Source organism: Colossoma macropomum, unplaced genomic scaffold (genome assembly GCF_904425465.1).
Source record: "Colossoma macropomum unplaced genomic scaffold, Colossoma_macropomum, whole genome shotgun sequence".
In the NCBI taxonomy this organism is placed as follows: Eukaryota; Metazoa; Chordata; class Actinopteri; order Characiformes; family Serrasalmidae; genus Colossoma; species Colossoma macropomum.
This window is the reverse complement of record NW_023494801.1, coordinates 11,205,545-11,223,971: the sequence shown is the minus strand read 5'-3', so window position 1 is coordinate 11,223,971 and position 18,427 is coordinate 11,205,545. Positions and strand designations below refer to the sequence as shown.

General features: G+C 40.0%; 1 protein-coding gene across 1 annotated transcript in view; it reads right to left on the bottom strand.

Moving 5' to 3' along the window:
• Positions 1-18,427, bottom strand: part of ngfra (nerve growth factor receptor a (TNFR superfamily, member 16)) — a 57,148-nt gene that overhangs the window by 19,118 nt on the left and 19,603 nt on the right. Inside the window, exon 3 of the mRNA XM_036589928.1 lies at positions 13,358-13,720. Within this exon, the coding sequence (XP_036445821.1) occupies positions 13,358-13,720 (363 nt within the window). The remainder of the gene's footprint in view (positions 1-13,357; positions 13,721-18,427) is intronic.

Below are 18,427 nucleotides of genomic sequence, written 5' to 3'. Positions count from 1 at the left end.
TTTACCCACAAACCTGGCAACATTAGAGATACACACACCCACACACACACACAGCTATTTTGTTTAAAACCAAAACCGGTGTTTCTCATGTGAAAGTTTTGAAATGTTCTGGATCTCATTATGTTTGGTTATGATGGTGATGACTTTGCTGCGAAGGCTCAAAGTCTCAATGCCTCAAAATGCCTTCACCAAGACCCCATGACCTCAGAAGATGCCACGATAATCGCTGACTGCACACATCACTGTGCCTTCAGAGCATACAGTAAATCTCCTCACAGGTGAGAGGTGATAAATGGCTTTCTGCTGCCAGAAGCTAAAGTCTGTTTTTCTGGTGTCTGTGCCGCCTAACACACACACACACACACACACACACACACACACACACACACACACACACAGTGCCCTTATCTCTAGAAAACTGCTCAACATGCCGACCATCTTAAGTCAAGGCATATCGACCCAAGAGCCACCGATCTGTCAGCAAGCCACTTCCTGTCTCTCTTTATCTCTCTCACTCTGCCTGTTCCTGTTACCTGCGATTCCCCTCCGCCTACCCTGTTTACCCCTCTCTCTCCTGTCTTTCTTTCCCTCTTTCTGTTGTCTCTCTCTTGCCATTTCTCCCTCTCTTTCTTACTCTTCCCACCCCTTTTCTCTTTTACTCTCTCTTTCTCTCTTCACCTTTTTTTTTTCTCATTATTGCCTCCTCCCCTCAGTGATTCTTTTAACCATCTATCTTATGACCCAATGAACCCTAAGTTAATTTTGGTCAATTATAATTACAAAGTATTTACATGAGACAGTCACACATGCCATATGTTGGCATTTTCAGAGACCCTAGGCTACTCAGATGTCATTTGATATATAAAGAAGATGCTGTCAGGTGTAAATAGAGAAGTTTGGAGATAGAAAAGTTCCACTTTGAGGAGCCAGAATGCTCTGGAGGCATGAGGAGAAATGCCGGACCAGAACACACACAGTATGTAATGTGTGTAAGGAATAATTACAGGGATATAATAACAGGATTTGGAGTTAATAGGTCGTCTTACGAACCAGATTACTTGCTGATGCTTTTATTGCAGCTCTAGCTACAGAGAACTCTAGCTGCTGATTGTTGTGATGTGTATCAGTCTGTAAGTAAACTTGTTTCTGAGTTACGAAGGCTAAAAAAACAGCCATGCAAATGAAATATTTTGCTTTTATTTTATATTTGAACTGTAACCTGCCCATGTTTCATCCCTGAGGTCAGGGGACTGGGATTGTGGCATTTTGACACAGTACAATTAGAGACTTGCTGCTCAAACCAGGCCTAACAGGGTCTGACAAAATATCAAGTTTCAGACCAGGTTCAGGCTGATTAGTCATGTACAACATCGGGCTTAGGTTTGTTTTCAATGAGTAATTCTTTTACCTGAAGGAATATGCCTACACACATTTCCTGCACTGCCTTTGCTCTTCCTTGTGATCTCTCTCTCTCTCTCTCTCTCTCTCTAGTAATATTACAGTTTGTAGCTGCATTCAGAATAGCTCCAGAGTTTAAGAAGTGGGTAAATGTGCCCTAGATTAAATAAAGTACAATAGTACATCAGTCATAATCACACCGTGGATGATGAGAGGGACGTGCGGGGTTGGCGGGAAGGTCACAGCGGATCTTTCTGCTTGCTTATTAAGCTCGTCTGAAATTTGTAAAGCATTTCTCCGGCAGTAGCAGTAGCGAGAGCGCAGTGGGGCTAACAGCAGATAAGAGGATAGTGGATGCTCTTCTCCATCAGGTACGGTTCCACAAAAAAAGACTGATAATAAATACTATCATTACGTATTTCACGTTTATAAGATCACAACATCGATGAACTCGATGAATTTTTTATGTATTATGTAAATGTTTGCACAATACAGTCACTTTTATCTGAATAAAGCAAGGACATTTGCAATTTTACAGACCCTTTAACACATTGCTGCAAACATAAATTTATTTATTAGCAAAACAGGTTTGTATTTCAGAAGTTCAGTGGAGAGGTTCTAGTCAAGGTTTCACAGCCCAATGAGAGATTTTTTTCTCTTGGGGTCCAGCCAGATGTTCCCACAAAATAAAAATGTGCTTGTTGATTTGAGCTGTCTGCGTTTAAAAGCTAGGTAAAGGCAGAGTAGAACAGCTCCTGAGCTTTTAAAAGGCAAAGCCAGGCCGGCCCAGACGAAGAGTCGCTTGGAGGGCGAGGAGAGGAGAAACGTTTTTTAATTATTTTTCTTTTTCTCCTTCTTTTTCGTTCTCAAGGCGACGTTTTCAGGGTTTGTTGCCAACGTTTTAAGAGCTTGTTAACCTTCGGCTGGGCGCCCCCCTTTAATGAGGAGGCTTTATATTCACGGCTTTATTGCTGCTTCTTTTACAGGGAGGGGTTTGAGTGCCTATCTGATGTGAGTGCCATAGGCCTTATAATGCGTTCTTTATCTGGCAGAATGCATTCACTGCCTAGGCTGTCTCACACACACACTGACTGAGAGGGACTGTTTGTGTGTGTGTGTGTGTGTGTGTGTGTGTGTGTGTAAATGTGATAAGAGAGTGCACTGAAGAAGGAATGGAGGATGGGGGAGTGGGTGAAGGAGTAAATGAACAGAAGCGCTGCTGTTAAGTGTTCTGATTAGCTGCAGTAATTACACTGCAGCACGCATTTAACACACACACACACACACACACACTCACACACAGATCAACCCCACTGTCTGCTTAGAGGGATAGAGAGAGAGATAGACATAAGAGAGAGACATGCCGACAAAGAGACAGAAAGAGAGAGATAGAGTGAAAGAGGGGCATAGAGACGTAGAAACTGATAGAGATAACAAGAAAAAGAGAGAGAGGCATAGAAAGAGACATAGAGAAAGCAAAGATGCAAAGAGAGAGATACAGAGACAGAGTGAGGAAAAAAGAGATGTAGATGCAAGAGACAGATAGACATAATGAGAGAGAGGTGGGTGAAATGCCAATAAAGAGTGAAGCACTTAATGAAAAGATAGAAAGAGAGGGCGATTCAGCAAAACATCAAAAAGAACAAGGGAGAAGAGAGAGAGTGAAAGGCAGATTAAGTGGAGAAACAATGAAAATGGAAACGAGAGAAGAAGAGAAGAGTTAATTCTCATTCACAGCTGCTTTTGCTTGAAGCTTGAACACAGTTGAAAGAAAAACATCTTGGCTAAAATAACTCCTCCTGGCTTCAAAATGACTGACTGATAGGAGCTGTTAGGAGTTCTCACACACACACACACACACACACACACACACACACACACACACACACACACACACATATGGTGTGAGCACAAAGTAACAGAGTTCTTATCTCTGTTGGTGGTTCAAACACGGTTCAAAAAGCTGGACTGAAACTTTATACATAAGAAATCTCCTCTGTGTGTGTGTGTGTGTGTGTGTGTGTGGGTGTTGCAGTAATAGCTGCTGATAGAGGTCACAGATTGAAATCTGACTCTGAGAGAGAAACTCCAGCAGCTGTATCGATCCTGCTGAGAGGACAACTCAGCATCTCTCTCTTTCTGTTTCTCTCTCTCTCTCTCTCTTTCTTTCTCACTTTACAGTTTTATGACTTAGAATAGAATCTCATTACATTAACACATATTAAAGACAAGGAAAAAGTTTATCCTCTTCTAAAGTTACACACACACACACATTATCTAAGCTGCTTCTCCTTCTGGGTCACAGGACATTGTACATTGAAGTACATATTGTACTTCATAGTTGAGTCATAGTTTAGTCCTGGAGCTACAAGGCTAATGTTGCTATTTAACACTAGAAGTCAACAGTCACCCAAATATTTTCTGTAAATACAACTCCAATCTTCTGTAAAACCACTCAAACTGCATTGAAGTCTTCATTAAGGTTGTTGATGTGGTTTAGGACACAGAACGTCTTGCTGTGAATTATGAAAATTAACAAAATTGCACCATGTGTGAATGCTGTGGTCAGACACTTTAGACAGGTGTTGTGCCAAATTCTGACAAACCCGCAGTTCAGGTGTTTCAGCCACACGCATTGCTAATAGGTGGATCAAATTAAGCACATAGCCTTGATATGCAGTCTCAGTAGACGAACACTGGCAGTAGAATAGGTCGTACTGATGAGCTCAGTGACTTTAAACACGGCACTGTCATAGACTGCCACCTCTTACAAAGGCCGATTTGTGAGATTTCTGCCTGCTAGATCTGTTCCTGTCAACTGTAAGTGCTATTAATGTGAAATAGAAGCATCTAGGAGCAAAAACAGTTTAGCCACGAAGCAGTAGACCACGCTAACTCACAGAGTGGGGCTGCCGGGTGCTGAAGCGCACAGTGCCTATCCTCTGTTGAATCCCTCACTAAAAAGTTCCAACTTGGCTCTGGAAGCAACATCAGAAAAATAACTGTGCTTTAAGAGTTTCACAAAATGGACTTCAATGGCCGAGCAGCTACACACAGTGGCAATTGTGGAGTTTGGTGGAGGAGGAATAATGCTATGGGGTTGTTTTTCAGGGGTTGGCCTAGACCCCTTAGTTTCAGTGAAGTGAAATCTTAATGCTTTAGCATACCAAGACAATTTGGAGAATTCTATGCTTCTAACTTTGTGGGAACAGTTCTGTTCCAGCATGACTGTGACCCAGTGCACAAAGCAAGGTCCATAAAGGCATGGCTGGGTGAGTTTGGTGTGGAAGGACTTGACTGGCCCACACAGAGCCCTGACCTCAACCCCATCTAACACCTTTGGGATGAACTAGAACAGAGATTGTGAGCAGGCCCTTTCGCCCAACATTAGGGTCTGACCTCACAAACGCTCTTCTGGATGAATACGCAGAAATTCACACACACACTCTCCAAAATCCTGTAGAAAGCTTCCCAGAAGAGTGGAAGCTGTTATAGCTGCAAAAGGGGACCAACTCCATATTAATGCCTACGGATTTAGAATGGGATGTCATAAAAAACTCCTGTGGGTGTAATGTGTAGACGTCTCAATGCTTTTGTTCATATAATGTATCTTCCATTGGAAAATTTAAAATGGACAGTTATTTATGTATTTAAACAACAGAAAAGTGTCAGAAATGGTGTACAGTCATTCTGCTGTGTTAACAAATCAGATGCTGTGAGGAGAATTACTGCATTCACACAACTGCAAACAAAACTTTCAACCAAATGAGAGAACACAGGAGGAGATAAGAGACTGTCAGAGGAGCTTCAGACACAGAGCTAATGGACAAAATAACACATTCACATGCTTACTGTAGTGTGAATCACAGTGGTGAAAGACCACCACAGTGGAACCATCATTGATGTCCATCATGCGCTCATGAGTGTGTGTGGTTGCATTTGTGGTTGTGTTCTTGGTGGAACTCATCATTAACACACCACATGCAGTAAAGGGCATGTAGATCAGCAAGCCAGAGGAACGGAGAGGGAAATTCAAAGAGAGAAAAGAGAAGAGAGAGAGAGAGAGAGAGAAAAGAAGCAAGAGAAAGAATGAAAGCGACTGTAAAGGTCACTTATGAGGTCATCGCTGATGTTACGATGTGGCTAGCATTGAGGGTGGTCTTCTGTACAGAAACGCGAGAAACCCGTGGGGCGCATGTGGGTGCATATGTGCTGTCCATATAGCAGAGCCACAAGACCTCTTTGTACTGGACTGTACAGTGGACACAGAGGAGATCCTACAGAGATTAGATGCTAAAGCTGAAACTGCAGGAAGCTGTTTGATTTGATTCAGACCTGAATTATAATCTCTTTCTGACTCCCAACAGTGACGCCTCATTTCCATATTTCTCTCCTCTTTACACTTTAAGAGCCTTTCACTAAGAGCCGTTTTCACTCACTTACTGAGTCAGATGGTTTAGTGAAGTTTATGTTGTAAAAGTACTAAAAGCAGCAGCGTTACATGATGGTCCATATGAAGCCTCTCCAGTCAATTTACCTGATTTATTCTTCTCTTCTCATTTCCTTTCCTTCCTCTCTTCTCTTTTTCCCTTTTGTTCTTTTCCTCCTTTTTTCTTCTTCTCTTTTATTCTCTTATCGTCTCTCTTTCTTCTCCTTTATTCTCTTTCCCTTTCCCTCTTCTCTTCTCTTTTTCAGTTTTGTTCTCATTTCCTCCTTTTTCCTTCTTCACTCCTCTCATTTCATTTTTTCTTTATCATTTCCCTCCTTCTCTTCTCTTCTCTTCTCTTCTCCCACCTTCTCTACTCTCCAGTTTTGTTCTCCTTTTCTCCTTTTTTCGTCTTCTCTCGTTTAATCTCTTCTGTCATTTCCCTCCTTTTTTCTCGTTTTATCTTCTCTCTTTTCTCTTCTATTCTCTTATCTTCTCTCCTTTTCTTTTATTCTCTTTTCTTTTCCTTCTTCTTTCCTCTTCTCTTTTTTCTGTTTTTTTTCTATCTTCCTCCTTTTCCCATTCTCTTTTCTCTTGGCCTGTTCTCTCCCTCCTTCTCTTTTCTTCCACTCTCTTGTCTTCGCTGCTCCTTTTCTCTCGTCCTCTCCCTCCTTCTCCTTTCTTCCACTCTCAGTTTGTCTCTTCTCTTCTTCTGTTATGTTTTCTTCTCACTTCCTTTCCTTTACCATCTCTTCTCTCCTTTTCCTCTCTTCTCCTCTCCTGTTATTGCTTTAATCCTCTGTTCTCTCAGGACAGAGACATATTGGCAACTTGGATCATAGGCAACTTTTTGCAGATGAACAGCTGCCAGTGAAGTGTGTGTGTGTGTGTGTGTGTGTGTGTGTGTCTGTGTCTGTACTGAGCCTCAGTAATTGTCTTGCACTTATAGTGGCTCTCTGATTTACGCTCTTCATCTGTTGAGAGAGATCCCTTAACATCTCCACTACAAGTATCCATATGTGCATGCACACACACACACACACACACACACACACACACACACACACTTTCGCCATTGCACATTTAACTATAATCACAGTCCAAATTTAGCCACTGCCAAAGCATGCCGAGATGTACCGGAACAGTCAGTATTAAATCCCGGAAGTTTCTCCTTCCAAAAATGAGATTTACAAACCAAGCTCATCAAAACCGGATGCTGCATGTGCTATCAGAACTGCTGAAGCCAAACACCCCCTGCACTGTCAAAGGAATGGGGGTCACTAAATGCATGCTCTTCTTCAGGGGGATATTGTACGTAGGGCAGGAATGTCTGGGAAAGGATGAAAATGACTGATTTTACTGAGTTCCCACATAATTCACCATGGAGTGGACATATCTCTTAGCTAAACTGCAATTTTGAAACAAACTCAAATGTAGTCTGAGAAAAATTCTGTCTGACTCAAGTCTGACCTGACTCACAAGACCAAGAGTAGAATCAAAACCCGACTATAGCCCAACAAAATTCTCTCTAAATTTGACCATAGCCTGATGAAATTCTGTCTGAACCAGATGGTAGCCTGACGAAATTATGTCTGAACTGGACGGTAGCCAAACAGAATGCTGTCTGAATTAGACTGTAGCCCACCACATTCTGTCCAAACTCAACTGTAGCCCAATAAATCTCTGTCTGAACCTGAATGTAAACCAACAAAATTATGTCTGAACTTGACTGTAGTCCAGCTAAATTCTATCTGAACCCTACTGTAAACAGACAAACTTCTATCCAAATAAGACTGTAGACCATTCTGTCTGTATTCATCTGTCGGCCAACAAGAGTCTGACTGAACCCAACTGCAGTCCCTCAAAATCCAGACTGACCTCAACTGTAGCCCTACAAAATTCTAACTAAACCCAAATGTACCTGAAATTCAATCCAGCGAACCTGGAAAGTTTTTTTTTTTTTCTTTTAAAGCAGGCACACAATTACATAACTTTCCAAAGTCCACTAAGTAACTGATCTATTTTGCCAACTGGTGCTGTTGTGTTTCGTTCTGCTGCAGTGATGAGCAGAGTGGGAGACGTGGACTTGGGGTTTTCAGCCACACACATTCATCAGAATATCAGAACCACTTTGAGGTAATAAGCGTGGAAAAATAAGCAGGGATCAACGCAGGCCAAAATGCGTTAAAAGCGGAAGACAGGATATGAGACATCTGAACTTGAGATATCAACTTAATCTGAGACCAGTGAATATTTGAGAAATGTTATTCAAACCAAGAGGAACTCAGTGTGAATAGTCAGCTCTGTCCATTCTGTCCATCTCCACAGAGCTCAGAGCACAATCAGCTGCTCCTGACCCTGCATACAGCCTGCAGCTGAAACAGCAGCTGACACACACCGGATCCTCAAGCCCAAAGCAGCACATGCACACGGACCCTGTATGACAGCAGCAGGGAGTATCACACACACACACACACACACACACACACACACAGAGGAAGCAGTGTTTCCACGGCTGGACGGGGCGTGTAATGTGCCGTGTTATTGGATTAGTGCGCTGCTCTTTGGGAGGTACATCCTTCTGATGTTTGATGCCCTCAGGCGTGTGTGTAAGTGTGTGTGCGTGTTTGTGTGTAAGGCCTTCATTTGACTTGCCAGCTACCATGAATAGGGCAGACAGTCTAATGTCTTAGACTGGACTGATAACTATATTCTTCACATTCATCTCTTCATGTTTCAGCCTTACCATATGTTCACATTATGAGGCAACAGAGCAACAGGCGTCCAGTCATTTCCTATACTACAAATTGTGTAGCTGTGATTTAATGTCAGGCAGTAAGCAACACGACAGCAGGACAACAAGTGTCGTCAAGTTTAAACTTTCTCAACTTCATGTAAATGAACAATGACACAGTGGAGTGAGAGTCTAAATGATGAGCTTAAACTCCTCAGATTAATTGTACATATACATATGTGTACATATTTTTTTTTACATTTTCTTGTCATAAGATGAACAGCGCACACCCCCACACGACAACAAGAGCAGCCTTAAACACACCCACGGAACAAACTTGAGGCGACATTAGCGAATGAACGTGAACTTCAGATTAGAAGTCTAGGGTTATTATTGTTGTTTTGTTTTATTATTTAAAACTATATAATTACACAGTTAATTACATCATTAGTTATGAAATCAATCTCATTTGCATCCGGCCTTTTTATATATGAAGCACCTCATGGAACTGGCTTGTTGGTAACTCAATCGCTCACTCAAATGCCTGCTCACTCACTCATGTTTAGCAAATGGAAATTCTCCACAAGAGGGTGCCATTAGCATAGAGTAGTGGTTTGCATCAGTGACACTGTGTACTTGCACCATGTCCTTACATTTGTTTTGATGTCAAGCAATATCAAAAATATGGCAAAAGTGTGAATGTAAATGTATTTTTGTTTTATTTCCACAAAACACAATTGTACTTACAACAGTAACAGTTCACTAAATTCAAATCATGAAAAAGTACCTCTTCTTATACTTACAAACATAAACGTAATAGATTGAAAGTATGAAATTTGCACTTTTGAAAGAATTTCTCTACTTGTTTCAGTGAGCTAGGAGAGAGAAAACAGATGCTGCCTACTCAGACAGCATTCTGAGGCAGGAAGGCACCCCATCATGTCCAAATTGACTGCTTGCATAAAATACTGCCTGCTAAGGAACCCCTGTTTGTGAAGGGGACACATATTTTTATTGCTGTATTTATTATGTTTATGTGAGGTGGAAAGTAACTTTTAATGGTATTTTTAACATAATTAATCATAATTTATCTTTAATAAAGTCTTAAACGTAGCTAATTTTTAAAGCGTCTATATCATGGAGAACCTAATTTCTTTTGATTATTTTTTTAAATAAAGAGTTTGAAGTAATATGTGAGCAATGTTAAAATATTTTAAATGTGCCGTCCATTTCCCAGCCCATACACTTCATATATGAAAACTAAGCTGCAAAAACAGCCCGTTTTGAATTTCGTTTCTGTGATGTCACAAGAACCAACTCATTTACATATATCACTTATTCAGTCTACAGCAGTTTAGCTCCACCCTTTCATATAGAAGTTCTAAGGAGTGTTTCAGCTCTGAATGTGTTACAATACAAGACAGCCAGTCAAAACAGAGCTCATTTATCTTACAAAGGACACAGCAACAAAAACAACCTGTTTAATTTTAAGGAATAAAGAGAGGTTGGAAAATGACATTGTTGGTATGTAAAACCGCACGTTATAAGTAGACCCTAAGGAAATAAAATTACATACAAGAAAAATATAGGATATGGGCCATTTAACAGCTATTACAGGGTTTGGTTTATTTATTTATTTATTTATTTATTTATTTATTTATTCGTTCATGTTTTTAGGCATGTTTTTCAGAGATCAGCTTTAGCTGGTTAGCTAAACTAATCTTAGCTAAACAGCTACTGTGTTCTTTTATTTTGTCATTTTAGAACAAATGAGCATAGCAGTTCTTTATCATGTAATTTTCATGTTGTGCTGCAAGTGTCTGTTAGCTGTTTTAGCTAATGTAAGCTAACATTCAAGGTAAGCTGAAGCTTAGGTAGGCTAGCCATTAAAAGCCAGTGGAACGCTGGTGCTCTTTGAGCATTAGAGCTTCTTTCTGTGAGGTGAGTGTTTGATTTATGTAAAACTGTGGTTGTAATACTTGTTAAAGTATTATTAACATATTAAAGGCTAATGCTAACACATTAAACTGCTAACACTAGCAGTGAGCTGTCAGTGAGACAGCTTGGACGGTGAGGCAGAGTGTTGTATGCTGGTTAAAGTCAGAGGTAGCCCCCGCTCAGGGAATCTGTGTAGTTTTATGGTGGATAAGAAGGAGCAATTGGACTTGACCTCAGTGACCTCTCTTACTGCACTTCCACACACAGACTGTCTGCACTTTGACCTTTCACCTACCAGACTAGAGCAGACCCATGAGGAAGTGACCCCAGTTAACCTCTGAACTCAGGGGGAAAGCAAAGCAAATGCTATGAAACAAGATTTAACGCTGGACCTCTGTGTAATTAGCTGACACGGGGGAGGAAAGAGGTGGTCTACAGCAGGACCACTAAAGGTAATGAGCAGCTTTTGGTCATATATCACATCATGCATCAGCACTGAAAATGTGTGTTTAACCCCCTAAAATCCCAGACTAATGACATCCTAAGGCTTATTAGACGATAACTACACAAACAACAATGCAAACTGTCTGAGTAATTCCTAGGTTATAAAACTGTGTAATAAAAAGAGCAGATCTTGGACATTTAAGAGGTCTAAACAAGTTCTGGCGTCTACCCATGACACACTGCCTGTTTTCTCCTGCAGTCGTTTACAGAATTTGTCATGTGTTTGTGTTTTTTCTCATAGTGACATTATAGTTTTCTTAAACTGCTTATGCGCTAAAAGTAAGCATAACGTTTTCAGTCATCCAGGTTATTAAATTTAGTAGCAATAAGTGTGAATCAACCATAGCCAGGAAATGTTCCCTAAGTAGAACTGATTTCCAGGGCGGGTGAGGAGTTACAACCCCTCCAGTAATTATAACTTGGCCAAGTAATCCCCCAACAATTAAATTTGATAATATTTATTTGGTTATAAAAAATGACAAATAATATTGGACTTACTGATGTAATAAATGCTACCATAAAAATGACGACATCCTGATATGACAAATATTGATGAAAATCATTATAAGTATTTGTCTGATGTGCTTGATCAGTCCAAGTTACTTAACATATAGCATTGCACTTATGGTCAGCTTAGCTAATAGCTAACATGATGCGCACCCAGACATTAAACCATTATGGAGCGAGTGTGATGTTAGCTCTGTGTTTATGTTCAAATATCAATTTATGTTGTTATGGTAGGCATCAAAAAAAAAAAGAGAAACGCAACAGGCAGAGGCTGACAGACATGAGGTGAGAATATAGTGGTTTTATACGAAAGGTGTGAGACAGGAATTGGGGCAGGGGTGCCTCAAAATACACTGTAAGTCTTTTTTTGTTAATTGTGCTCTTTGCCCTCATTTCACTTCTATTATGCAGTGTTTACATCTGTGGAAAGTTCCATAACTTTTTAATACACTTAATATTTAGTTTTTAAAGCTACTGCGTTTTCAGGTTGGAATTTTTGTGGTGTGATTAGATATTTGTGTATTTTTGTAAATCTCCCAAAGCCACTGAATCCTGTTTATCCCCTAAAATATTTTACCCAAAGTTACAACCTTGGTTAAGCCCTTAAATGGCCAGGTCCCACCAGCGGGCCCAAAGTTTTATTACACACTTCTATAACCTAAGAACAGCCAGTTTACATTGAAATCCCTGTAGTCACTGAATAATAAGCATTAGTATGTGATAAGCCTGGGATTATAAGGGGTAAACAGATAGAAATCTTGTTTGCTGGCTTTTCCATGTTCCATGCAAATACTTCCTAAAATGATGAAATTAATGTTGTTCTATGTAGAAAAAATGATGCATATTATATTATTTTAGTAAAATAGCTCCAGGTTTTACAAGGTATAAAGCGTACAAGACGATAGGATTTGCTGTATGCAGCTTTTGTTTTGTCACACTCCTGAAGTGGTCTGAGCCATCGGATAGCAATCTATTTCAAACCCGTCTCGGCTGCATTTATGATTGGCTTTTTCACAATTGAATACCTTTCAGATCAGCTTGATGCATAAAGGGGCTAAATGTAAATATGGGCTCCAGGATTACCCCTCTTACTCCAGTCACTTTCCCTCTAATGCTCTGGAGCACTTTAATTCATATGTGTTTTCTGACATTGTCATAGATTTGTAGCTCTAGTGTAGAACTAAAGAAGCAAACCTCACACATTGAACATGTGCTGGCTATTAACAAGAAAACTGTATAAATCTGATCTTTTTCCAAACTATTCCTTTAACTATTACCCAGACAGTAACCCAGTTTGGCTTACTGATGGCACTGTGTCGTATTGCTGCTTCTGCAGGGCTCTTCCTAAATAACTCTATGTATGGAGTCTTAAATACTGCGTATTGACTGCAGGATATATCCCTGCTGAAAACAGGGCCGGCTCCAGCCAAGCCAATATTAAGTTTGTTAAACTACAGCAGTTATCTTTTCCTGCTGAGTGAAGGGTCGGGGAGCAGTGCCAAGTGTGTGTTTTCCTCACAGTGAAACACAGCTGGACTGCATTCTCTTAGAGCAGCAGGTGTGAAAGTGGATGTGGGTACAGATGCATCTGTGCGTGGAAGTGTAGAGTCATGCATACAGCTGCAAAAGTTTGAACACGTTGTGACCATCTTAGAGCATAATATATGTATTGTGGGTGGAGCCTCTGAGGCCGGTTGAGACCAGCTTAATAAGACAAATCTTTCAAGGAGGTGGATCAGTTCTGTTTGTTCACTCAAATGATTTGTTCAAAATGAATGAATCATTCACAAAGGACACATCAGTGTATGTTTGTGTGTGTTTGTGTGTGTGTGTGTGTGTGTGGTGCTCACCATAGCACACAGCGTCGACAAAAGAAGTGCACTCTTTCAGCTGAATCTCAGTGTTCTCGTCGCAGATGGTGCAGGGCAGGCAGGGGTCTAGCGAGCTCTCCAGGCTTGAGTAGGTGTCGTCCTCGCACGGCTCACACAGCGTGTCGTGGTCGGCCCCGCAGCGCACATACACACCCTGACCACGCGGACACACCGTGCACGGTTCGCAGTAGCCTGACACCGAATCCATGTAGTAGCCGTAGTTGCACACGCACACGGCATCGTTGGAGTCCGTGCAGGGGGTCTGCATGCGCATTAAGCCCACGCATTCTGTACACTGCTGACACGACTCTGTGTGACTGTAACTGTCCGAAAACGTCTCACCTGCACAGAGAGACAAAGGACAGCAGTTACAGTCCAGTCTGTTACAGCTCATTCAACTTCACTTTTAACTCCATTGTCAAGCCACTTATGCTAGAGTTCAAAAGTTTGGATTCATTTTTCGAGAATGTAATACAATTTCAGTTTGTAAAAGCTTTAAAAACGTAGAACTTTCAGCTGTAGATGACTCCATAGTAATTGACAAAGCTGCATAGCAAATAGAATGAACAATCGGACTGTCTCTGATTTGAAAAATCACTGATCAAATAGCAAAATAGATAATTACAGTTTATATTTAATAATATTTTCTATTCTCTTTTACCATGTCATAATTCTCATTGTTCCCAAGGTAACACTTTATATGAACTCTGCTACATAACACTGATATAAGCATGCCATAAACCTGTCATAGCAGATTTGTAGCTGGTAAAATGTTACCATTCCCAAAATAAACTGTGAATAAATCATTAGTTTGCATTTTGGTGTCTAGTTCATAATATTTTAGTTTATAAACTGTTATTTTATAACAATTATTAATATGACAAATGATTCCAAACTTTTAAACCTGACTGTACATACAGATTATATGCAGTAAATTATTGTTTTTAATCAATACAGCCAATTTATGTAAAAATACCAGATGTTTAAAATATTACAAGTGGCCAGCATAGGGTTCTCCTTTAGCAGCTGTAGCCAGTCAGCAGCCTATCCATGTTGTCCACCCTCATACACACATATACAAACACATACACACACAGACACACACACACACACACACACTAACAGCAGGCCATGTAGGAGGAGAACAGAGTGAAGGGACACAACACCTCCACACTTTTATTCCCCACGCGTTCACCCAACATCACATGTGTAATATAAATGTGTAGGGGGTGAACAGTGTGAAGTCAGTGAAAATGTGTTATTTAATATGTTCTTTACAGAAAATTATCAAAGGCCAAGAAATCTGGGCTTGAAATTATAATAAATCACGTCTTTTCTTTTGCTAAACACTGAAAATAGGTCCCACAGACTTCAACACCACACAAGGGTTAAGTTGCACAGGACTAGCAGGATAGAATCATTTCATAAACTTAACTGCAACCAAATTAGTTTTCTATCATTAAAAATGTTGATCTAGGTCATCATAGTATAACTTGATCATTAATGTCATTCCACTCATGTACAAGCAGTTTCTTCTAGAAGACAGCTAGTGCACATACTAAAAACACAATTAGAACTTACCCTTGTAGACCAATACAAAAAAACAAGTAACAAACAATTTCCTGACAGATTATTCTAAGAATAAAGGTACATAAGATATATCTTGTAAACAATATAATTAACTGCTAACAGCAACATCAATAAGCAGCAGTATTGGATACCGAGGAGCTGCTGTGTACTGGAGCAAAACCATCATGTTTCATTTTACCATATCAAAGGAAAGCAGCAAAATAATGAGGTTCATCATGTTTATAAAGGCTTCAAGGAAAAGGGAAGACATGAGAGTCTGCTGAGCTGCTGCTGTTGATGATGATGATGAGGGGAAAACGTACCACAGCTAAAGGAAAGGCAAGAGTTTGAGCTGAGACTGAGGAAAGAAAATGCCAGAAAAGATGAAAGAGGAGTAATGGGGATAATAGTGTTTACTGGGCGTCGCTAGAAAGGTCGCCCACATTGATCTGATTTTCTGCGTGCGTGCGTGTGTGTGTGTGTGTGTGTGTGTGGACAGTGCCTTGTTTGTCTCATTATGGAATTGATCTTTGTGTACAGACAGAGGTGAAGTACAGTTGCAGTGTATTATCTGAGCACGCTGTGATCATGAACTCACTGATACACTTTTGCAAGAAATGCAACGTCAGCAAATCCCACCAGCCTTCCCCCAGGGACAGGTTATGTAATTATCGCTATCTTACCTAACGATTTGGCGGCAGTACATTCATAGACTTTGTCTGCTTTATCTCATTCAAATCTTTTCTTTTCTGGAAACTAAATGATGCATGTCTGTAATTTGTTTTTGTCCATTTTTATTCAGTTGAACTGTCTAGGTAGATAAAGCTCAGGGAGCTCTTCTATTGGTTAGGACTTCAGGAGCTGAAGAGAAGGCCTACACTTTAGATTGACCATCATAATTATAAAGTGACAGAGAAATGAACCAGTAAGGTTGATTTCCAATAAGTGGGACCCATTTTGTGAGACAAAAACATTACTCTAAGCGCTCTTGAAGTGCTGACTGAAGACAAGTGGCAGCTTAATCACTGGGTTGTTAGAAGTGGAAAACAGCAGCAGCAGCTCTATACCAGGCCCCTCTACTGAAAGAGTCACTGTGAAACTGCTACAAGATAATGATTTTTTATATCTGTAATATATCTAAAACATAGAATATCTTTTGGAAGCATTAAATGCAACTACTACAGTCATATAAGGTCACTAGCAAAAATTAGCATTAGCATAGAGGTGGGCTTTTCTTCATGTTTTGACCCATTTTTGATATATAGGCCTATGTCTAATAGGTTGACCACCGGTGTCCTTGTTGATCATAGTAAAATGGATCTGGGTGCAACTGTGTTTACTATCAGTGTATAAAGGAGCACTATTCTGCCATTTTTGTTGGATGCACTACAATGAGTGAACATGTGTAAACATTCAGAACACAATTCAGAGCCTACTGATTTGTTTCATCAGAGTAACAATTATATACCCTTAATCTATATAGCATATATTTGTTCATATGTTTGCTTTCTCAAAATTGTAATTTGTTACATAAACCAAAAAAGTCTATGAACTTTCAGCTATGTTCTTTATCAAAATAAATGCAACAATAATGTTATTAGGAGAAGATTAAGAGGCAGAAATAGATGTTTGTTTGCTTTGGCATTAAAGGTAATCAAGAGATTAAAAAGTAACTACTATATTATTCAGTAACTATGATATATAATTCAGTAATTACTTTATATTATTCAGTAAATGCTTTACATTGTTCAGTAACTACTATATATTGCTCAGCATCTATGATAGTAATGTGTAAGGTATGTAGTTATGAGAGTGATGAGTTGAATTGTATGTCCACATATGGGCTCTTAGAGTTTTAAGGGGTTAAACTCTGCCTTTATTTGTTCCTTTGTATACACAACAAAACACACATCAGGCATGTAACACCTCATTGTCCCAGTGGTGTGGGATGTTTACTTTGCTTACAGTAACGGTACTAACTCTCTTCAGACTATCCTCAGAGAGAGTTTTCCAGAGGCTGAAAAGTGTGGAAAGTGACCACTACAGAGGTTTGGCTTATAAAAATGAAGCATTAATATTGCATACTGTTGCAGCATTATTTTCAGATATAATTAGAAAGCAGATAAATTATTCAGAGTGTCTGTGTGTGTTAGAGACTCCAGTGAGGAAGAGTTTGGAGGAAGTGTGTGAGTGTATGTGTGTTTACAACTTAAAGCTCCTAAATGTGTGTGTGTGTGTGTGTGTGTTGAGGTTGTAAACATGTGTACGTGTGTTATAGCTTAGGAGTGTTAGTGGTTAATGGTCCTAGGCAGACAGTCTGCTTGTAAATTGCAACTAGACACTTTTGTGCATGTGCATAAGTTTGTGTGGGTGTGTGACCAGGTTTATGCCACATTGTGGAGACCAAAACCTGTTCATACACTGTGGGGACCTTCTTCCTTGTGAGGACCACAAGCTGGTCCCCACAGTGTAAATCATTACATTTTAAAGTGAGGGTTAGGGTTGGGGTTGGGGTAGTAGTAGTTCTGGTTAAGGTTTAGGCAAGTCTCCAAGAAATGAATAGAAGTCTATGTAACGGCCCTACACTTCACAGAAACAAGATTGTGGGTGTGTGTGGGTGGGTGAGTAAATGTGTGGGTGTGCCTCTCTCTCTCTCTTTCTCTGTCTCTCTCTCTCTTTTTCTCTCATCGTATCACAGTTGCCTGAAACTAAACAGATTTAAACTTTTAAATATCACGAGCTGTTTACTCCCAGGAGATCAAACAATGTAAAAATAGTCCAATCACATGTTATCTGTTAATGCGTCACTTCAAGAGAAACGGCTCTGAAACTATCGCTGTGTCAGTTCCACACCGAAGTCTGGATGTGGTATAAATTCACTGGGGAGCAGAGTGGAGTTGATCTGACAGCACTCAATCCCACAAAATCACATTGTGGTGGTTGTTTGATTGTGAGAACAGTGTTTCCCACCTGTGGTCCTGAGGCCCACCTGCACTGCACCATTTTGTGATTTTCCACTCTAAAGCTCAGTTCACACTCATTTAACGAGGCAAGGCAGGGCAGTTTTAGAATGCTTTCAAAGGCGGTTTGATTAATGTGAACTCTAGTTATGTGGACTGTGTTCAGTGTTAGGCTGGCTTTACACAATGAAACTTTCCTGCAACTAATTGCATGCTAAGAGTTGCATGCAACATAACTTCCATGCAACTTGACAGTTACAAAAAGCAATAAGTGGCAGCTCCCACCATGTATTTGCCTTTTGTATATACATGGTTCTTTACTATATATTTGACTTTTAAATATGTTCTGTGTATGTTAAGCTTTTGAAAATGAATGTTCAAAGAAACTTTTCAGTTGTACTCATTCTGTCCTGTAAGCACTATATGTTCAATTTGCTGCATCTCTGTCTCCTTTTCTGTAATCATTTTTATCATCTGGATCACAAAGGGGTCTGTACTCTGTGTAAAATTAGGAGTGTCA